We start from the raw sequence: 18131 nt of genomic DNA, 5'->3' as shown, positions 1-18131 counted from the left end.
ACACCACATCCAAATGTCTCTCGTAATGTTGTTACATTCCACTGATTTCATTCCTCCCATGTTGTTTATGTAGGAAACTGCAGTGGTGTTATCCGTGCGGATGAGAATGTGCTCGTTAGCTCTACTACATAGTGATCGCAGCCCAAATTTTACGGCTAGTAGTTCAAGATAATTTATCTTACTGTCTTTGACATATCTTAACTCCTCTTCATTCCACCTACCCCCTGTGGAATTGTGTAGGTCAGTGGCACCCCAACCACTACCACTTGCGTCTGTACGAATTTCAACAGATGGATCGGGTCTTCTTAGTGGCATGAATGCCGACTGGACATTGGAAACCCACCAATTGAGTTCTTGTTTAGATTTGTGTGATAATGACATTCTCCTGTCAAAGTGACCTCTGTGCAATTTTAAGGCAACAACTTTCTCTTTCTCTGTGGCCCTATAAAACAGAGGCCCACACTGGACTGCTGGTGAGGCTGCCACCAGCTTTCCGATCACTTTGGCAACTTGCCTAATTGTAGTGCTTGGGGATAATCTGAGCTCTGAGCAGAGCATCTTAATTTCATGCATTTTTGCCTCTGGCAATTGAAGAGTCATGTCTTCCGAGTTCAAGATAAAGCCCAAAAATTGGATCACTTTTTGTGGCTGTAGTACAGACTTGTCTGGGTGTACTAGAAATCCTAGGCTTTCTAAGCCCTGAGTGACTGCTTTAACAGAGTTCTTTGTCTGTTCTACTGTGTCCCCAATAATGAGTGTATCATCTATATAACAAACCACAGTGTGGCCTTGCTGCCTTAACATTGCCAAGAGAGGTTTCAACAATTTCATGAATAGTCGAGGAGCAGTGCTCAAGCCATTAGGCAGGGCCTTATATTGCCAATACTGGCCTTCCCAAACAAATCTGAAGAATTTTCTGTGAGATGGGTGGATGGGGACTGCATAATATGCATCCTGGAGGTCGACTGATGCCATGTAGGCATTTCTTGACAAGAGCTGTGAGGCAGTATGGATATTTTCCATTTTGAAATGTTGGTAAGGTAAATACTTATTCAGATCTGTTAAATCTAGTATGAGGCGTGTACCTCCATTTTTCTTAGGTCTTGAGAAAATATTAGAGACAAAGTCTCCTGTTTCTCTGGAGCATTTTTCAATGACCCCCTTTTCAGACAGTTTATTAATCTCAATAGATAGAGCTCTTCTATCAGTTTCAGAAAGCCTGTAGCTTCTTGGGGGTTTGTTTCTGGACGGTGGCAACGTGGCCACAAATCCTAGTTTGTAACCATTTATGACCTCTAAAATAGATGGGTCAGATGTAACAGCTCGCCAATTATCCTGAAAGGCATACGGTCGACCTCCAACTTTGGGAGAATCATGAGGGGTTTCTAGAGTTATTTCATCTCTCACCTCTGTAAGGCTTAGCGTTTCCGTTGTGTGTGAGGCGCTGGAGGCAGTGGCTTCTTGTTGCCTTGTGGTTGGCTCTGGCGGTACTGTCTCGGGTTCCGCTCTAAAAAAGGCCGGTCACCAGTACCAGAAAAAGGCCGAGTCGCAGTGGCAGGGGCACGAGATCTGGACCAGCCTGCTTCCTTGTAGCTTCGGTGGGTAGCACTAGCGAACCCCGGCGAGGGCCTCATCATCCCTCATCATCCGCGATTGAATGCGTTTGCCCCATACCAGCGCCCGTGTATTCACAATGCTCGCCACTGTATGGCTGCTGTGAACTCCTATGTGTATACGTATCATCGGTAGTGTGTGCAGCCTGTGGCTGCGGTGTAACTGCAGATGAATGCAATACTCCTGTAGAGTTTGCAGTACGATTTTCGGCCGGTAATCGCTGAATAACCGACTCCAGCAAGTCTTCCAATTTACTCAGTCTAGTGTTCACATCGGAGCTTGTCGATGACTGGGTTTTTGCGGGATTTGTAGGTTTGCTCTTCTTTACTTGCGCTGTGCGCTGAGCAGGTTTTGATTTCCCGCCATCTTGTGTAGCCGTAGGGGCACACAGCTCTGTGAGCTTCCCCTGTGCGGTGGCTGGTTGTCCGCCTGTGGCGGTGTGTGAAGCTGCCGTGGGCTCACGTGGAGCGGCAGCGCGAAATTTCTCTTTCATCGAGATCGGCGAAGCCGATGAATCCATGATTCGATACTTGAAACTGCTTTCGATGCTCGAAAACTCTTTAGTCTGCCCAAACGCAGGATACAGTTCTAGTGTCTTGGAGCAATTATACCCAAAAACACATTCACTAGATAGGCAAAATCCGAAGAAAAATGCCAGAAAAAACGGAGGGATAAAATCCTCCATCCGAATCTCAGCATGCACGATGACGTATTGGTTCTACTGCACATGCACACATGGCGGGCTCTCTCCTGACGTAATATCTAACGAGTATTACGTAATAGAATTGAGTTTAAGTTTCCTACAATTTTCTAGTTTCGTTATCGAACGCAAGTCTTTTCAGCGTTCCGTGCGATACGATGGACTTGCATTCGGTTTTCAGAGTTGCGTTTAATTTTTGATTTTGCTTACAAAATAAAAAAGGTAATGCAAGTCTTTTCGACAATAACGCACTTCCGTAGATGTATAGAGATGCCTTTAAACTCAGTTTCTAGTTTCGTAAGAACACCGAAAGTCTTCTCTGCAACGCTCTTGCGTTTAAATACATCGTTGCGTGTGATTTGATGAACTTGCATTTGATTTTTAGAGTTGCGTTTAAACGCAATTGAGTTTCAGGTTCGTTCAATTTAGTTTCATATGATTATCAAACGCAAGTCTTTTCAGCAACGCACTTGCGTTTAAATGCAAAAGTTGCGCGTGATTTGATACACCTACTTTTGATTTTTTGAGTTGCATTATTAGCTGCATTTTAATAAATCTTCTAGAAAGGGCCCAGGTTTCTAATACCGCTTCGGAATAATTAACGTTAGAATATTCGGATCAACAAAAGCACCTACAGTTAAACTCGCCTAAGTCGACATCGCATATGTCGAATAATCGCGCAAGTCGAAGATTTTAAAAAGTCCCGATTTTTCCCCATTGACTTACGTGTATTAATTCACTCACAAGTCTAATTTTTTAAGTCGAATACTCGCCTAAGTCAATGAAATTTCAAGAACACTTTCACGGAAAAACCATTGAATTCACTGTGCCTAAGTCGAATAAGATTTTATTGTGTAATAAATCACTGCCAAAATCACGAGACGCCAGGTTTTGTTTTAATACAGTATATACCGAAAGAAACTTTGCGTTAATAAACATTAACGTTTCATTAACGCAAGCGGTTTCATCTGAATCGTTAGCAACGGGAAAATGAACGTTTGTAGTAACGATGAGTAACGATCCCGAGCACAAATTAACGATGTTTCGTTAACATTAACGATGTAACGCGAGAACTCACGCGGGATTTTGGTTTCCGTTACCCAGACCTGGTGAAAGGACGACGTAGCCCCTGCCGAGTTTAGCGATCTATGCCTTATACTTAGCGGAGTCTTTTTCGCGAATCGAATCACGATTTTTTCGAATGGTTAATATGCGACCGGGGTCACCAAAAAAAGCCGTATGTTTGCCTTCAGTTTTGGATATGAACAGCGGTAACAATCGGCTCCATAAGATGCTAGAATAAATGTCAGATGTTTGCTCTTAATTTTGGAAATGAATTATGGTAATATTCGACTCCGTATAATACTAAAATATATGTCGGATGTTTGCTTATACTTTTGGAAATGAATAATGGTAAGATTCAGTTCCGTATGGTGCTTAAATTAATGTCAGATATTTGATTTTGCGTTCGGAAATGAATAAGGATAAAATACGGCTCTGGAAGATGCTGAAATAAATGTCGAATGTTTGCTTTGACGTTCGGATATGAATAATAATGATATTCAACTCCATACGATGATAAAATAAATGCTGGATGTTGACTTTTACGTTCGAAAGTAAATAACAATAACATTCATCTCCGGAAGATGCTAAAGTAAATGTTGAATTATCCCTTTGACGTTTGGAAATAAATAACAATAATAATCAACTTCGTATGATGATAAAATAAATGCCGGATGATTACTTTTACGTTCGAAAGTAAATAACAATAACATTCAGCTCCGGAAGATGCTAAAGTAATGTCGAATTATCCCTTTGACGTTTGGAAATAAATAACAATAATAATCAACTTCGTATGATGATAAAATAAATGCCGGATGATTACTTTTACGTTCGAAAGTAAATAACAATAACATTCAGCTCCGGAAGATGCTAAAGTAATGTCGAATTATCCCTTTGACGTTCGGAAAATAATGAATAACAATAATAATCAACTTTGTACGACGATGAGATAAATGTCGGATGTTTGCGTTTACTTTCGAAAGTAAATAGCAATAACATTCGGCTCCAGGAGATGCTAAAATAAATGTCAGATGATTGTTTTTACGTTCGGAAGTGAATACATGTAGCAGTAATATTCTTCTCTATACGATGCCATATAACTGTCGGATGTTTGCTTTTAAATTTCGAAATGATTATCAGTCACATTTAGCTGCGTTTGATGGTAAAGTTAATGCTTGATATTTGCTTTGACGTTCGGAAATGAATAACAATAGTATTCAACTCCGTCCGATGATATTAATGTCTGATGTTTGCTTTTATGTTCGAAAGAAATAGCAATAACATTCAGCTCCGGAAGATGCTAAAATAAATGTTGAATGTTTGCTTGACGTTCTGAAATTAATAACAACAATATTCAACTCCGTACGATGATGAAATAAATGCCGAATGTTCGCTTTTTTTATGTTCGAAAGTAAATAGCATGTAACATTCGGCTCCGGAAGATGCCAAAATAAATGTCAGATGATTGCTTTTACGTTCGGAAGTGAATAGCAGTAACATTCTGCTCCTTAATTAAGATGCTAAAATAAATATCAGACATTTGCTATTTAACATTTCGAAATGAATAACATTCAGCTGCATTTGATACCAAGTAAATGTCGGATGTCTGCCTTGGCGTTCGAATATGAAAAACAGTATGACATTCGGCTCCTTACGATGCTGAAATAATTGTTAGATGATTCATTTCACTTTCGGAAGTGGACAGCAGTAACATTCGGCTCCTTACGATCATAAAATAAACGTCGGGTGTTTGCTTTTGAATTTGGAGATCGAATAACGGTAATATTCTGCTCCGTACGATGCTAAAGTAAGTAACAGATTGTTTCTTTTACATTTTGAAATGATTAACGGTATCAATCGGCTCAGATGATAAAATAAAAAGCGGATGTTTGCTTTCACGTTCGGAAATAAATAAGGATGATATTCAGTTCCGTAAAATCCTAGAATGCATGTCGGTTGCTTGTCTTTACATTTGAAAATGATTAACGGTAACATTCGGCTCCGGAAGGTGTTAAAATACTTGTAAATGGTGGATGATTGCTTTTACAATAAAAAATAAATAACGGTCACTTTCGGCTCTTTACGATGCTAAAACAAATGTCGGATGTTTACAAATGTCTGCAAATGCTCCCATTTTCTCATTATCAAACGTAAATTTTGACCACCTAAATAGGCATCAACTTTTATTATAATCGATGAACCTATTTGCTAAATCTTAGAACTCAGAATAACGGTATAGGATGATTAAATTTTCTATTTATTTATGTTAGACGTGGGTACCGTCCTGTATCACTTCAGTAATACTTATTATTTATTTTCTATGTTTAGTAGGACCGATTTAGTTTTGCTTTTTTTTCGGGCCACCAAAAAATAAAAATCAATCATTTTAGTGGCCCGATCTGGCCACCAAAATAAAAGTTAGTGTGGAGCCCTGGCCTGCATCAACGTGGATAAAGTGTCTTGCTGAAGGGCAAATATCGGGCACACCGCTCAAGCTCTCGGCTCCAGAGTAGACAACATACATGTACATTATACATGCGTACGTGTGGTGTAACTGTAAGTCGATTTTTTTTCGACTTACGCACAAGTCGAAACTCGCCTAAGTCGATGTGTTTTGCTCAGTCCCGAGAAGATCGACTTATGCGAGTTTAACTGTATTTCATGTTTGGATAATGAATACCTACTGGGACATATAGGTGTACAAAAATTGTGCGTTTTGAGAATAACGAGAGGGAGAAAAGGGGTAAAGTGAACTGCCTTGGGTACTAGGCCTACATGCAATACTCCAGTGTAAATGAGTGTATGCCCTTTCTACTCTGGCATACAAGACAATGGACGCATGGCGCGAACGCTATCGCGCCATACACTAGCGAATTACCGAGTAGAAATGCAGCGAATCGGAGCGGGAAAACACTTCTTTTTCAGAGAATGGCGATAAGATTTTGAGCGAAAAATTATGTCGACTTAAGACAAGGGAATCAACACATATTTCAGCTCAGTTGGCACTGAAAAATCAGGTCGACTTACGCGAGTTGTCGACTTATAAATGTCGACTAAGACAAGGAAATTTTCAAGGAATAACAAAGGAAAAAATCGGGACTTTTTTATCGTGTCGACTTAAGCGAGTTGTTGACTTATGCGATGTCGACTTAAGCGAGGTTTACTGTATCTTCATGGAACTTGGTACATATACATGTAATGACTGGCAGGGATAATATAGGGAATTTAGGGGTCATGGGTCAAAGGTCAGGGGTGAAAGGTCAAGGTCAACCCCTCAAAATTATCAGTATTTTCCTCGTATATATGCAATGCTTGCAGGATTTTTCTTGAAAATTAAAGGGGATGGCTAGTAACTGATCGGTGGTAATCAGAGGGAATGCTGGGGGATGATATGTACAACTTAATGGTCATCGTTCATGCATGACTGAGTTAGAACAACCTACAGTGGTGCTATCAAATTTTCATTTGCACGCGCAAATTGTGATTAAGTGAATTTTTCAGACTTTTAATGTTACGTTTTTGAAAAACAAAGTTGATTACCTAAATATCCATATTTTCTTCTTTCGTACGAGACCGTATGCGTCAAATATGAATAACGCATGGATTTGCATGAAAACATGCTTCATTTCTACCGATTCTTTGGATAGTCGAAAAATAGGCATTCAGCTCTCCCGACTAAGCATTAGACAATGAGCTCACCTGCGCCATTGAAATCTCACAAAACGGCAGTGCTACAGTGAATGTTTTTTTTTTTTTTTTTTTGGGGGGGGTTATTTACAGAGAATGCTGTATGAGACGTTTGATATTATCACACATCATTTTGTTCATACTTCATTTTGTTTTGTTTTGCTTCAGTGATGTCCTATCCAAATCCTAGCTGTCTTACCCCAAAAATGAAGCCACCACGCCATGTTAAAGGAAAGGCTCTAACATTTGACACAGTGCTTTGGCTGCCATGTTTTTTTGCTCTCCTGAACATTTGGCATTTTGTAGATACGAGGTCTTGTCGCCCCAGTGACGATATGAGACTTAACCAATAATTGAAGACTAATATTGTGTGTATTCTCAGGCTGCATGCAGACCAATGGCTATGGGAAATCAATGTTACAACAATGGTACACATTTTGATGATCTTGTCCTCAAACTTATCTCACTGTTTTCATTCCTCTCTACATTTCCCTCATGCGTGGTTCATCCTTCATCACTGACAGGGTTTTGAAGTTTTTGAAGGGGGTGGTGAAGCAGAAAGAGAGGGAACATCACTTTATTTATCACTGAACTTGGGCTTCTAACATTTTAAAGGTACAAGTGCAGGGCAGAAAGTTGTCTCCTTTTTTGTTCCATTTTTATCGGGGCGGTGGGGGGGCTAGGAAGGCTTTTTTGGTCCGTTACTCCCAACCCCCCCAAACATTCTGCCGATGAACACCCTTTGCTCTGTGGTTTGCTGCATGGTCAGGCAAGCTCATGATCATGAGCTAATTTATGACCCTATTCCAAACAGTCTATAACAATCCCTACTATACCTCCTCCCTTCTTGTTTGTGTAAATGATTCATACAAGCGTGAAGGCCATTGTTATCTGCCAAGTTGGGCAGGCGTCGAGAAAGCCGACTCCTTATTTACTATCCATCTTTCTGGGTAAAATGGAAATATGTTTTCAAATTAAGTTTTCTTGAGCAGGCGTAGATCATGAGATGTCATATGAAAGGAAAAAAGAATGGATATTAAGGCTATGATTTTATTTTTTGCAAAAGATTGCCGAAAAAGCCTGAAAAACTCATTCAAAGTCACCATTTGCTTGTGCAAATGAAAATTTATTAGCATTACTGTCTGAAACTCAGTCATACATGAATTATGAACAATGAGTTGTGCATCAAAGGAAAGAAAAGACATATATCTTTCCATTCATGTACATCTCATAAAGCAAATATATGATTATGATTGCAAAGAATTGCAATGAAACTCGGTTTCGTTTTCTCTGGGACATACTGCATATCTATTGTGTGAAAATTATTTGCTTCAGAATGGTCTCATATTCGAGTAATGTGCAGTTCAATGTTTCCAGGTTAGCAGGCCTGTACAGTGTCGGGACGATCGTTAACAGCCCAAGAGCGACATGGTGCCAATTTGAATTAGAACTATCACTCAATGTGATTAATACCCCCACCTAACACTGAGGGAGTTAGCTCAAATAGCAATTACTTTATGCTTTTCACTGGAAAAAAAACCATGGCAATGTATTGTTCAACATTGAATAAATGTATATCTTGCTGACTGATAGTCACATGTGCCATTTCTACAGTCAAGTGCTCAAAACCTGAGGGAGCAAGATAAGTAAATTGGCAATTTCTATGATTTCCATTAAAAATGCTGTTACCATGGCAACAGAATGTTTGACATTAAAAAAAAATGAAGTTTGCACATTCATTTTCAAGTTTCAAGTCAAATGCTCCAAAGCTGAGGAAATTAGTTGAAATCACATCATCGCATGATTTTCATTCAAAATATGTTGTTACCATGATAACAAATTTTTCAACAATGACAAAAGATAAAGTTTGTACATCTTCATACTACAGTGGTCACATGTGCCAAATTTCAAGCCAAATGCTCAAAGACTTAGGGAGTTAACCGAATCCTAGTATTTTTGTATGATTTTAAATCAAAATATGCTGTTACCATGGCAACACATTGTTCAACAATGACAAATGATTAAATTTACACATCTACGACGTATGTACTATAGCAGTCACATGTGTCAAATTTCAAGCCAAATGCTTAAAGACTGAGGGAGTTAACTGAATCCACAATACTTTTGTGTGATTTTCACACAGAATATGCTGTTACCATGGCAATGCATTATTCAACAATGACAAAATATGTTTGCATATTTACAATGTATGTACTACAACAGACATGTGTGCCAAATTTGAAGCCAAATACTCTCTAAAAGACTGAATGAGTAAACTGAATCCACAGTATTTGTGTTTGATTTTCATTCAAAATATGCTGTTACCATGGCAATGCACTGCAATGACAAATGATTAAGTTTGCACATCTACGTACCATAGCGGTCACATGTGCAAATTTCAAGCTAAATGCTCAAAGACCAAGGGAATAAGCTGAATCAACAATATTTTTGTATGCTCTTTAGTGACGATATACTGTTACCATGGCAATGCATTGTTCAACAATGAAGAAAGATTAGTTTGCACATCTATGTACAATAGCTGTCACATGTGCCACATTTTAAGCCAAGTGCTCAAAGACTGAGGGAGTAAACCTAATCCCCAGTATTTTTGTATGATTTTTCATTCAAAATACGCTGTTTCCATGGCAATGCACTGTCCAACAATGACAAAAGATTATATTTGCACATCTATGTACCATAACGGTCACATGTGCCAAATTCCAAGCTAAATACTCCAAAGACTGAAGGAATTAGCTGAATCCACAATATTTTTGTATGCTTTTTCAGTAAAAAAAATATTACAGTCAAACTCGGATACCTCGACGTCGGATAAGCCGAATATCACTTACCTCGGGGGCAAAATGAAAGTCCTGATAGTTCCTATGGAGTTTCCGTGTATTAAAATTCGCGTAGCTCGAAAAAGATAACTCGAAGTTCGGTTACCTCGAAGGGAAATCTAATGTCCCGATCTTAATTAACTTATTGTTTTTCCCAGCATGTTGCTCGAATCGAAATTGCAAACATCACTCAGCATCTCCGATTAAGCGTGCGTGGACAGCGAAGACATGTCACAAATGTTTTCACACTCGATTGTAAATATTGAGACCAGAACAATCGCGCGCCCAATTAAGAAATACCCAATACACAGCTGACAAGAAAAATCCCCAACACCTACCAACACACGTACATGGTACAACGTATGCACATAGCACCCGTGCCAATGGAGTGCTAGCACTACGCGCTGCCCCATCATCTGCTTTTCTTTAACCACTGTGTTCTGATTTTTGATCGAGATATAATGTAGTCATACCGTGCACGTAGATTTTTCAACCGTCGGGGCGCACCTGCTTACGTTGACAGTTATATCTTTGCCATTAATCACGCTCCACTGTCAAAACATCGATCTCCTGCATAGTGCCTTTTTTTTACTATTTTTTTTTTTGCCTTTCACGAAGTTTGTTTCATTTATTCTTCCCCGAGAACGAAAGCACGGAAACCTTTTTTTTTTTTTTTTCCAGCAATGCGATTATGAAAATCTGGAAGTATAGGCCGATCAAAATAAAGAATAGAATACACAGGGCTCCGCACTAACTTTTATCGGGCCACCAATATCATTGATTTTTATTTTCTGGTGGTCGAAAGTAAAATCTGGTGACACACAAAAAAAAAAAAAAAAGGAAAAACATTAGAAAAACTAAATCGGTCCTACTAAACATAGAAAAATTAATATTAAGCATTATTGAAGTGATACAGATGCCCATGTCTAAAACAAATGAATAGAAAATTCAATCATCTTACTCTGTGTTTTAAGATTTGACAAGACTTAGGCGTAGAGATTATAAAAGTTGATGCCTATATATTTAGGAGGTCAAAACTTACGTTTGAAATGAGAAAATGGGAGCATTTGCTGACATTTGTTAGCATCCGACATTTGATTTAGCATTGTAAAAAGCCGAAAGTTACCGTTATTCATTTTTAAATGTAAAAGCAAACAACCGACATTCATTTTAGAATCTTACGGAGCTGAATGCTATCCTAATCCATTTCCAAACGTGAAAGCAAACATCCGCTATTTGTTTTAGCATCTAACTGAGCGGATTAATACCATTAATCATTTCCAAATGTTAAAGCAACAATCTGTTATTTATTTTTGCATCGTACGGAGCAGAATATTACCGTTATTCATTTCAAACATCCGACATTTATTTCATTATCGAACGCAGCCAAATGTTACTGCTGTCCACTTCCGAAAGTGAAATGAATCATCTGACAATTATTTTATCATCGCACGGAGCCGAATGTTACTGTTTTTCATTTTTGAACGTCAAGGCAGACATCAGACATTTTGGACCATCAAACGTATAGCTGAATGTTACTGATATTTAATTCGAAATGTTATAGTAAATATCCAATATTTTTTTATCATCGTATGGGGCAGAATGTTACTGCTATTCACTTCCAAACATGCCAAACGTAAAAGCAATCATTCGACATGTATTTTAGCATCTTCCGGAGCTGAGTGTTATTGACATTTACTTTCGAACGTAAAAGCACACATCTGGCATTTATTTTATCATCGTACGGAGTTGAATATTATTGTTACAGGGATCTCGCCAGCGTATATCATCCTTGTCGGCGCCGACAAGCGTGCGGTTTGAAGAAACAATTGCCGACAAGGGTAAAACTTGCCGACAAGGGTAACACCACGCGTGAACATGCCGACAAAGGTAACACCACGCGTGAACTTGCTTGACAAGCGAAGTTCGGACCAATTTCTTGCCTTTTTCAGTCTTTATTATCTGGCTAGAAAAGAAGCTAGATGTTGAAAGAAGCAGCAGTTTACAAGCGCAAAAACTTATCCACGCAGTCACTGCACCGATCACAACAACGCGGCTCAACATAGCGACATACTAGCTGCACATACACACCACATCACACACTTGCTCACTCACATGCGCTCTGATTCGGGATCCACACACACATGCACCAGGGAGGTCCACCTCCCTGGTTGCACGTCCACCCAGTCGGCCACAGACAGCCGCCTGTGTGTACGATGGTATTGTGAGAGGGAGAGAGAGGACGGAAAGAGAGGGTCGGAGGCCGAGGGAGGCTGAGGAAGGCTGACACGTGCTCGCTTGTTGTCACGCTTGTTGTCGGGTTACGCAAGAACAAACGATATGAAATGCATGCCCCCCTCCGCCAAAGGTTGTATTTTATTTTTAATTTTTTTGCTGCTTTGGTTTGTTTGTTTGTTTGTCTGCCTGTCTGTCTCTCTATTCGCAAAATAAGTCAAAATTTGGGAACAGATTAGGATGAAATTTTCAGGAACAGTTGGTTGGTAAAATGGCGCAAGGAACAGATGATTAAATTTTGATAGTGAGCAGGATTTATAATACCACCGGAATTCACCGCCAGGATCCAGGATTTTTAGACTTTGTTTCGTATATTTGAAAGGATTCATATCAATTCTTTAGGAAGCTGGCTATCGGCATCGAGGCAAAATTAGATGCGTTCAAAGCATTGCCGCAGAGAGAAAATTAACTCCATCTTTCGTTTAAAAAAAGAGAAAAAAGAACGTGCGATGGAGTACGCAAATGCAAATTGTTATTTTGGTTTTGGTAGTTTCAGCGGGTTATTTTTTTTTTTTTATTCAAAAAGCCATGCGTTCCATTTGAGCCTTTTCACTTTCCATGGATTTGTAAACGTCATTCGTGAATATTCCATTTTCCTTCTCCGGGCCGAAATTAATAGTAATTCTGTCATGATGGTCTTTCAAGTTCAACGTACGTAATGCTCCACGTGCTTCTGGCTTGGTTTGTTAACAGGTGGGTTAGGGGGCCTTCATGGGCAGAAAATAAATGGATAATCATTCATCAATGTTCCCAGTTGGTTTACATGCTACTACAGTATGTACACGCTGTTTACAACCACTGAAGCAAGGTGGCAGTACGCGCGGCATTCCTTTATCTGACACCTGGCTTTCGTGGAAATTTCATGGAAATTTCCACAAGCCATGATATCAAGTTTCCCCACTGCTTGTGGTCGTGTTTTGTAATTTTTTTTTATTCTTCATTACGAACATCAATTTGTTCAACTTGAAAAGTGTATTTGCTTCGAGCACGTGTTTCTTTTTTTTTTTTTAATTGCAGCGTCGGTAACATTTTGTTTTGTTCATCGTCCGTGCATGGCAGGGGTTCATGGGAGTAGAACGATAGGAATGACTGGGGAGAAAATAAACTGAAAGAAGGAAGCATCTTTTGAGCAAGCTGTCTTTGTTTTTCTCTACATCAGCATCAGTTAATATCACCACCAAGGTTCATTTTTTTTTGTTACTCCGACAGATTGATGATAAAATAATGCTAGAATCTTTATTCTGAAGGTTCGTTAATCCAAAAATGATTAAGATAAAATGTCCGTTCATTTCATAACGAAATCAGTTTTGTTATTTCGAACGTTCTGCCAGTGAAATTTCTGAATAAAACGACGGCACAAAACAGCGTGTTTTTGTACTCGAAGGGTCTGTTACTCCGACAGAAATAGTAATGATAAAATAATAAATTGTAGATTCTTTATTCTGAAGGTTTGTTAACCGAAAATTAAATAAAGAAAAATGTCCGTAAATTTCAAAACGAAATCAGTGCGTCATTTCGAACGTTTTGCCAGTGAAATTTCGGAATAAAACGACTGCCCAAAAACAGTTGCAGTTTTCTTACTCTGAGGGTTTGTTACTCCGACAGATTAATGATAAAATAATGCTAGATTCTTTATTCTGAATGTTCGTTAATCAAAAAATGGTTAAGAAAAAATGTCCGCTCATTTCACAACGAAATCAGTTTTGTTATTTCGAATGTTTCTGCCAGTGAAATTTCGGAATAAAACGACAGCCCCAAAACGGTTACAATTTTCTTTTACTCTGAAGGTGCGTTACTCCGAAGAATAATGATGATAAAATACTTTAGATTCTTACATGACACAAATCTCTCGTTTGAAGAGGCTACACCCCCGTAAATAATGCCAGTGTATATCTTGGCAATCAATGACTTAAAATCAAAGATATAAAACACCTGTTTTTTGACCCTGGCCTAATCTAAGCATCAGTCATCGCCACAGCGCGGGGGGGGGGGGGGGGGGGGGGGGGGGGCACCGCGAGAGGAGGAGATTGTTTTGGTTTTGGCATGGGCTATGTAGCTCCATGGTGCGTGTGTGTGTACGTGTGTGACTGCAGTGACCGGAACTATTGTCATTCCATTTTGTCTCTCCCCCATCTCTCCCCCCCCCTCTCTCTCTCTCTCCCTCCCTCTCTCTCTCTCTCTCTCTCTCTCTCCCTCTCTCTCTCTTTCTCAATGATCCAGTCAGCAGGCTGATTGTAACCAGGGAGGTAGTCTCACCTCCCCGTTGTAACTCACTGCCAAATAGCACATTGTCAGCACCGGCAAACTGGCAATGCTCTCCTTCTTATTCCTGCATTTTCGTTATTTACGGGTCAATTTCTTTCGTTCGAAATGTAAAATGGATGACCATAGAATTTCTCAATAGAATATAAAATTGAAAACTTTAGAAAGGATAGAGAAAATTGAGTTCACTTTGAATGGTCTGCCACAGGCAGATATCCTTATCATGCTCTTACGTAATACGACAGCTGCTGGAGTCATCAAACCCTGGCTTGGCCTCCAGGTTTGTCACGCCGAGCAGAAAGTTTATTTGCAATGGACAAATACTTCGACTCCCAACTCCCAAACGAAAAATCTGGAAAGCGGTATAGAACCCCACTTTCTTTGTGGAAGTTGGGGACTCGCCTCAAACGAGGGATTGACGGCATGAATTCTGAACGATCGTTAATCGGAAAACGATAAAGAAGAAATGTTCGTTTATTTCCAAACGAAATCAGTTTTGTTATTTCGAACTTGGGCGTTCTGCCAGTATAATTTCGGAATAAAACGACGGCCCCAAAATGGTTACAGTTTTCGTACTCTTGAGGGTTCGTTACTCCGAAAGGATAATGGTAAAATAACACTCTACATTCTTAATTCTGAATGATCGTTAATCGAAAAATGATAAAGGAGAAATATTCGTTTATATCGAAACAAAATCAGTTTTGTTATTTCGAACGTTCTGCCAGTATAATTTCGGAATACAACAACAGCCCCAAAACGTTGTTTTCTTACTCTGAAGGTTTGTTATTCCGAAACAATAATGATGATAGATAATAGATTCCTTTCTGAAGGTTCGTTGATCGGAAAATAATAAAGAAAAAAAATGTTTGTTAATCTTCGAACGAAATCAGTTTTGTTTATTTTGAACATTCATCTGTAGTACCGACCTTTGGTGTTGTTGTTGTTTTCGATTACAAACCTTTGAAGTACTCAGTAATGAATCGTTTCATTTTATGATTAAACAAACCTTCGGAATAATGACCATCATTACATTTTTGTATGATATCTCTTTGATGTCACGGCCAAACTACCGCAGTATACCCAGAAAGGAAAGTGCAACGATGTCCCGAAAGTTCTCAATCGCTTCTCGCGCATCTGCATGCAGTAGGCCTACCAGTTTACCACGTGGTCGAGCAGACGGCGAGAAAGCAAAAACACTACAAAAACACTAAAAACACGGGTATAGTTAGTACACGGCGCGCATTGTTGCGATGCAGAGACGGCTAATTATTGCAACAGTGAAACAGGAAAGGCCTAAAAGAAATCGGAACCTTCAAAATAAGCACTTCTCTTTCATTTATTATTTAGGAACTGCCGCCAACAAAAGGTATGGAGTTTCTGCGAGAATGTGCCCCTCACAACGTTCATTTACATCTCCGTGAAAATGTCGCATTTAGTGGCATTTTAGCGGCGATTTATCTGTGTTGTATTGAGCATTAGCGAAGGCTTCCGCGCTTTCCGCGCTTCCACCCCCAGAACAGCGCGTATAACTGCCGACAAGCGTGAAGAAATTCCTGGCGAGAACCCTGATGCAATAAACTGCACTGCGAACGTGACCTATGCTTGACCTCAAAATTCGAGAGGTCCGGTTCAGCTGAGGTCCGCTCGCATCGGCTCGCATGAGCCGGTATTTTGACTTCTGTATAAACACGAGAAATAAGCGCTCATGCGGGAGGTAAAATACCGGCTCATGTGTGCCAATGCGAGAGGCTCCTGTATAAACACGCACAATGAGTTGTGCATCAAATGAAAGAAGAGAAGTGTATCTTTCAATCCATGTACATCTCATAAAGCAAATACGTGATTATGATCGCAAAGAATTGCAATGAAACTCGGTTTCGTTTTTTCTGGGACACATAGTACTTCATATAGTTCATATGTGACCCACTACAACAAAAGGATCCTAAAGTCGCTGACGGGTGAGCCAAGAAAATCGAGTTTGAAGTCAGATCACCAAAATCTTTCAAAAGAATTTTGTAATCTAATGTATCTTCTATCATCTGCCGAAATTTCCAAGCTAAATGATCATAGGAAAGGCCTGAAAATAGCATTTTTCTGGGCGATGCTTGGCTCGCCCGTCAGCGACTTTAGGATCCTTTTGTTGTAGCGGGTCACATATTCTTCTTTCTCACAGGTCTTTCCCTCAGGAACTCTTCTTTGGATCCACTCCCCATTTTCACATTTTTGTACTTTTTGATTCCACATTCCATGGTCCCCATTCTCCATCACTTACTGCCTTTATTTTCTCTGACGAAGTTATGTGCTACATCATTCCAAATTTCACATCTTCATCACTTCTCTCTCTCATCCCCATAATATTCCAACCTTCTCCTTCCCTCTCTCTTCCCTCTGGCTTCATCTTTCTCTTCCCACCAGTTCTGTTCCTCACTCTATTCTTCCTTACAACTGTCCCTGTCTCCTATCCTTCTAACTAATTTAGTGCAACTTCAAATTCCAGCTCATCACTGCCCTTCAATTGTCACTATTTGCCTTCCTTACACTTTCCCATGTGACTTATCTCCTTCACTCTCCTCTTTCTTGGATTTTCTTTCAGCAAAAAAATGTCCTTTCTTTAATAAGGATCATATATATAACATGGTGTTACTGCAAACATCACTTTCTCCTTTGCATCACCTTGCAAACTTTCAAACAACAAATAATTGTATGAAAGCAAGAGATTATTAACCCTAAAGGGGCCGGGCTTTTTTGGCTATGCTCAGACCGGGGGGGGGGGGGGGGGGGGGGGGGGGGGGGGGCGGATTCCGCCCCCCCCCCTGAGATCTCGGCCATCGGTGGTGCGATCGCGATGAAATTTTGCATGCGTGAGACCCGCGTCATAATCTACAAGATTGTGTCATAAGATTTTTTGAAACAATCAATTTCTAATTTTAATTAATTAATTATGCAAATTAAGCTCAAGGTGATATTTTAGCTTAATTAAAAGCATTGAGAGTCTAATTTTTGATCTGTAAATCTGTTTTAGCATATTCAACAATTGTACATCACAAAAACTTCCAAAACTCATTTCAATTCTTATGTATTTTATTGTTTTCAGAATTTCTTATGTATTTCCTTGTTTTTCAACTTTTGTTTTTTCTTTGTTTTTTCATTGGAAATTGTCACTGACCACTTTTCTACCATAATTAGCACAAAATTAATCAATGAAAGTGATTAATTGTAAAAATAATCAGGTTTTTATGACTTTCATGACAGAGCACTGTTTTCCATAGGAAATGTACACAAAATCACAAAATTGTGCCCGTTTTGGGGCGACATTCCGTTACAAAAATGGGCGTGGCTTCGCAAAAGTATGCGCGGACGTTGCAAATTTGGTCTCAAAAGTTGCGCGAGACTTGAACGAAGAAAGTCAAGAAGCCTCGCGATGAGGCCTTCTCGCGTTACAGAATTATAGCGCGAAACGTCGAGGGGGGGGCGGATTCCGCCCCCCCCGGCCCTTTTAGGGTTAAGCAGAGAGGTGAAGATATGATGTAATAGTTTCTTCAATTTGTCTGCCCTCTGCTTAAATGACATATAATAAATACTTGACAAAGATGTCGGAAAAAAGGAACCATTGGGAATTGAATCTGTCATCTGCTGCTTTCTGGGCAGCTGTACTCCCACCAGGCTATCTCTGG

At 39.6% G+C, this 18131-nt stretch overlaps 2 protein-coding genes across 4 annotated transcripts in view; both read right to left on the bottom strand.

Annotated features, from left to right (window-relative positions):
- The window catches only part of LOC140235642 (Fanconi anemia group M protein homolog), a 387390-nt gene that overhangs the window by 128653 nt on the left and 240606 nt on the right, over positions 1-18131 (bottom strand). The window lies entirely within an intron of this gene.
- LOC140232479 (uncharacterized) lies at positions 1634-2229 on the bottom strand. Its single transcript, XM_072312576.1, has one exon. It carries the CDS (start codon positions 2132-2134, stop codon positions 1634-1636), a length of 501 nt encoding a protein of 166 aa, XP_072168677.1. The 5' UTR covers positions 2135-2229.

This window comes from Diadema setosum, chromosome 1, assembly GCF_964275005.1.
Source record: "Diadema setosum chromosome 1, eeDiaSeto1, whole genome shotgun sequence".
Taxonomy (NCBI): domain Eukaryota; kingdom Metazoa; phylum Echinodermata; class Echinoidea; order Diadematoida; family Diadematidae; genus Diadema; species Diadema setosum.
This window is presented reverse-complemented; position numbering and strand designations above follow the sequence as displayed.